The 5,243-nt window shown below is 57.9% G+C and overlaps 1 protein-coding gene across 1 annotated transcript; it reads left to right on the forward strand.

Moving 5' to 3' along the window:
- Positions 1–2,483: 2,483 nt before the first annotated feature.
- LOC148117032 (uncharacterized) lies at positions 2,484–4,622 on the forward strand. The gene is made up of 3 exons (XM_087903251.1): positions 2,484–2,718; positions 2,986–3,978; positions 4,328–4,622. Exons 1-3 carry the CDS (start codon positions 2,484–2,486, stop codon positions 4,369–4,371), a joined length of 1,272 nt encoding a protein of 423 aa, XP_087759377.1. The 3' UTR covers positions 4,372–4,622.
- The last annotated feature ends 621 nt before the right edge of the window (positions 4,623–5,243 follow it).

Genomic DNA, 5,243 nt, shown 5'->3' on the forward strand with positions numbered 1-5,243 from the left:
CGGCGAGGGGAACCCGGCCAGAGCTACGCGCATCGGGCGGGTCACGGGGCGGGCCGGGGCGACCCAAGGCGGGTCCGACGGGAGACCCCAAGCACGCCCTTTCATCGGATCGCTAGAGAAGGCACTTTTCTCGCTGAGGGCGGGCGGGACGGACCCGGCCCGACGAGCCCCCGGCCGCGGCAGCCCCAAGAGCGGGGGAAACGACGCTCGATGATCTCGAACGTGGCGAGGCGGGAGGGGTCTGCGGTATCGGTAAGGGCTTCTCTTTATCTTTTTCCTTCCGGGGGCGCATTCTCGAGCGTAACGCGGACAGGGGGGACCGGACCGAGAAAAAGCATAAACTACAGACTAGGTCCCCCGAGAGCCAGGCCTCTCCGGCACCACCCACCGGCTCTGCACCGGACGGGGAGGCATTCTAATCGTTTACCATTAAAACCCACCTCGAACGGTGAGAAGAACAGAAAGGCCGGCCGCGACAGCTCAACACCACCACACGGCGCTCAAAAGCCTACGGGAGAAGGCAGCGCGTGGTGGGCCGCTCGCCCGATCTCACAGGAGCTTGCGAGAGACGGTTCATCGTCCCCCGCTCACGGAGGGGGGGACGGACGCAGAGAGCCTCTTTCTTACCGCTCGCCTCGACCCCCACACGAACACACACCTTCGCAGAGGAACACCGCCGAAGGCCGGACCGCGCGCGGGAGGGCACACACGTCGGAGAAACGGGAAACGCCGCCGCCGCTCAGTACCGGGCACCTCTGAAGATCGGCCTGGAACGCTCCAGGAGCACCTCGAGGATCGCGAGCGAGACGCGCGCACACAAAGCCCGTTCGGGATGGGCGTGTGACGCGGCACACATCGGCCAACCCTCTCCCGGCTCGGAGGGAGGAGGGCCGCACGGGCCACACACGGTGGGCGGAGCGAAACGCGCGAGGGGGGGCAGACGCCGGAGCCCCTGATGCGCCTCACGGGAGCCCCCACGAACCACAGCGGGGAGTGCGGGGGGCTTTCACAGGGCTCGTGCCGGAGAGACCGCACCCCTGCCTTCCACACACCACCAGTCAAAGGTGGGGAGGACAGACGCGGGGCCCGCTGGCAGAACGAGAAGAGCGGCCGCCATTCGCCATGAATGTCCGTCCCTCGCCTGGCGCGGCTTAGGCCTCCGACCCGAATGAACACAGGGCGAGAGCACCACATCGATCGACAAGCGGAACCGGGGAGAAGCGAGCGAGAGGGCACCACAGACCCGACCGACTGCCACCAAAAAAAAAAAAAAAAAAAAAACCCTTCACACACCACCTCCGAAACCAGAAAAAAAAAGCGGAGTGGAGTGGGCCAGCCACGGGGGAAGAAAAGGTGTGCACTCGGGGGGCACATAAGCAAGCAGCAGAAAGCCGGGCTGGGTCACCCTTTCCCCCAAAGGCCTCATGGAGACTCGGGAGCTCCACAACCTGGGGATGGGAAAAAAGTGCACTCGGGAGGCACACGGGAACAGGGGACTGGGGACACCCACCCAGTCCGTGGAGACTCGGGAGCTCCACCGCCTGCTGATCCCCGAAAGGAAAGAAAAAAAAAAAAGAAAACCCTTCACACACCACCTCCGAAACAAAAAAGAAAACCCTTCACACGCCACCTAAGAAACAAAAAAGAAAACCCTTCACACACCACCTCCGAAACCAAAAAAAAAAAAAAGCGGAGTGGAGTGGGCCAGCCACGGGGGAAGAAAAGGTGTGCACTCGGGAGGCACATAAGCAAGCAGCAGAAAGCCGGGCTGGGTCACCCTTCCCCCCAAAGGCCTCATGGAGACTCGGGAGCTCCCCAACCTGGGGATGGGGGGGAAAAAAAACCCTTCACACCTCCACCTTCAAAACCAAACACAATGGTGGTGGTCGTGGGGAAGAAGCGGTATGTGCACTCGGGAGGCACATAAAAGCAGGCAGCAGAAGGCCGGGCTGGTTCACCCTTCCCCCCAAGGCCTCATGGAGACTCGGGAGCTCCATAACCTGGGGGTGGAGAAAACAGTGCACTCGGGAGGCACACAGGGGACCCACCCAGTCCGTGGAGACTCGGGAGCTCCATCTGATCCCCAAAAGAAACTTGGAAAAAAAAAAAAAAAAACACCGGGACGGTAAGGGAAGAGCACCGGGAGGCAAGTCCCACCATCCAAACTGCACGGGTGACAACCACGAAGCGGGAACGCCTGACACGCCACGTAGGTTGGGTTAAACGGGAAAAACGACCCAGCGAGGCTCGGAAGAGACCGCAACCTACAGAGTCCTTTCATGTCACCCACTTCAAGGACAGCGTGTCAGCACCTATCTGCAGGTACAATAAGGACAGATAGCAACCACTAGAAGAATGACACCAGGTACAGGGAGCAATTCACAGACCACAGGGGACTCCTGAAAGTGAGGCTGGGTGACATGTCCCAAAAATGTCCCCATAAACAAGAGAACCGACCCTCAAAGGAACAACTGGTCGACCTCATGACCATGAAAGGACCGAGAGAGCGAGGTGGACATGCCACAAAGCCGGGCGCCCAGCCTCCTCCCGGCCGAGGACCCTGCGACCAGCCGCTAGGGATGGAGCAGGGCAAGAAAAAAAAAATACCTGACGGTACAGGAAACCGGGGACCAGTGAACAGAGAACAGAGAAGCCGTGACCGCAGCCTCCTCTCGGCCTCGAGACGACGAGGCCCGCCTCTGAGGACCGAGAGTTCTGGCAAGGAGAAAAACAAAAGAAAAAAAAGAAAAAAATGCTCCGAGGCCACCCAACGAGTACGGACCAGGGAGGCGAGAAAGCCGTCGAGACCACAGTCTCCTCTCGCCCTCAGGATGGCGAGGCCCACCGCTGAGGACCGAGGAAAAAATAAATAAATAAATCAATCAATCAATCAATCAATAAATCAATCAATCAATAAATAAATAAATAAAGCTCCGAGACCCCCAACGAGTCCGGACCAGGGAGGAGAGAAAGCCGGGACCACAGCCTCCTCTCGGCCTCAGGATGGCGAGGCCCGCCACCGAGGACCGAGGGTTCTGACAAGGAGGAAAATAATCAAAAGCTCCGACACCCCCAACGAGTCCGGGCACGGGCGGCGGGGAAGAGCCGTGATCAACCAGCGCCCCCTCTCGGCCTCGGGTCGCCGGGGACCCAGGGCTCTCTCTCTCTTAGAGAGAAAAGGCGAGGGAAAGACAGCTTTGAAAGCCGGGGTACTTCACCCATCCTGGGCCTGGCCGGACCCGACACCTAGCGGTGGGACGACGCGAACGACTCAAGCCTTCTGGTCGACCCGCTCAAGTCTCCCGGCACCCTCCCCAGCCGTGGCTTTCGTTCGGTTCCATCCCAGACGCACCCATAGGCGACTCTTCCGGCACAACCTCCTACACAGAGACCGTCCCCAAGCACGACACCGACCGCGGGACACGCCCGCCCGCCAGCCGGGACTCTCGTCACTCTTTCCGCCTCACAAAAGCCACTTCGCCCTCCTTGTCGGCGACCGAGGACCAGGAGCGTTGCACAAAACGGCCAACACCGCTAGGTGGCGCCCGACGACCCACCCGACCGACAGAGATCGCTCGCTCGCTCGCTCGCTCGCTCTCGCTCGCTCGCTCGGCCGCGGCGCGCGAGCCTTCTCTGGCGCGACAGAGTGTCCTCCCACGCTCACGCCCGGAGGTGACACGCACCCACGACAGGGCAGGGGACTCCCCGTCGTCGGTTCCCCCACACCCCATCCCCGAACATGGGTGAACGCGGGCTGGCCGGGACGGACGTTCGGGAGGAGCCACGGACGCTCAGGCTACGAAAACGAAAGGAGGAACCGAGACCACAGGCAGCTAGCTAGGAAAACAGGCCAATCGCTCTCCCTCGTGGAGAGGGAGGGAGGGAGGGAGGGAGGCTCACGGGAAACAAAGAGTGCGTCTCCACGATCAGTGACAGTATTAAGTGGGCCAGTCGAGGGGCTGCGACACTTAGAGCACGGTGAGAGGGAGAGACCGAGGGACTGAGGGAGACCGAGGACCGAGGGAGGGAGGGAGGTGGCCATGGCAGGCAGTCTCCTGCCATCCGAGTCTCCTTTCAAAGACATAGACTTCACCTTGGCCACTGCTTACTTGCTTGCTTGCTTGCTTGCTTGCTTGCTTGCTTGCTTGCTTGCCTGCTTGCTTGCCTGCTTGCTTGCTTGCAGTTCTTTTTCTCCACACCACTCCCCACACCCCCGGCACCTACTTCTCAGACTAAATACCGAGTCAGAGAAAACGAAAACAGTCGTGGAATAATGTGTTTGTTTGTGTGTGTGTTTTAAAATATCTCCATTGGATTTCATTTCCAGGAATAATAGGGTCATGCGGATCTGTTGTGAACATTTTCACTTAGGACGGAGAAAATTAAAAGGTCGTTTGATGGATTTCTGGTGGAGGGTCTATTTCCCACCGCGATGAAGATGATCTCCTGATCCTTGTACTTTCAGTTTCTGAGTGCTGCTGGCATGACAGACACGGGCCCTCACACGCGCGTTGACGAGACAGTACTGACTGAGTGACAGCATGGAGCCCGTAGGACAAGGCTTCGGCTTCCCCTTCCCCTCCCACATAAACCAGAAAAATAAATAAATAGATCAATAAATACCCAGAGGCAGAAACATGGAAGCAGCTTCTCAGACCCTTTAGAGAAGGCTCCTGAGGTCTGACTGGGGTGACACACGTGGCAGAGGAGACGACTAGGCCAGGGCTCCTCCCTTCACAACCATCATCCAGGCCCCCAGCACTGCCTGCCTGCCTTCCTCCCTCCCTCCTTCCCTCCTTTTATAAATGCCAGGTTATTTATTTTAATTGACTTATTTTTAATTGCGTTGGGAGGCTAGACATTTTTGGGTTTTCGGGAGTGGACAGACATACGAAAGGAAGGAAGGAAGGAAGGAAGGAAGGAAGGAAGGAAGGAAGGAAGGAAGGAAGGAGAGAAAGGATCAGAGCAGTGAATATACAGGTGCACTGTCATTACACCAATGTGGACTGCAGATAGAAAATAAGAGGAAGAAAAAAAGAATAGAATGTCACCAAAAGGTCAGCCTGGTCTATAAAAGTGAGTTCCAGGACAGCCAGAGCTATTCTATGAAATTGCCCGAGTTCAAATCAGCAATTTCCCAACTCCAACAAGAATGTTTACAGGAAAGGCAACAGATAAAGGCCCATCAAAGAAGTCCAGTGGAGCTGTAGGCACACCCTTTGAAACTTCTCTATTGCAAGGTC

This window comes from Myodes glareolus, unplaced genomic scaffold (assembly GCF_982192425.1).
Source record: "Myodes glareolus unplaced genomic scaffold, mMyoGla1.1 HAP1_SCAFFOLD_187, whole genome shotgun sequence".
NCBI lineage: Eukaryota > Metazoa > Chordata > Mammalia > Rodentia > Cricetidae > Myodes > Myodes glareolus.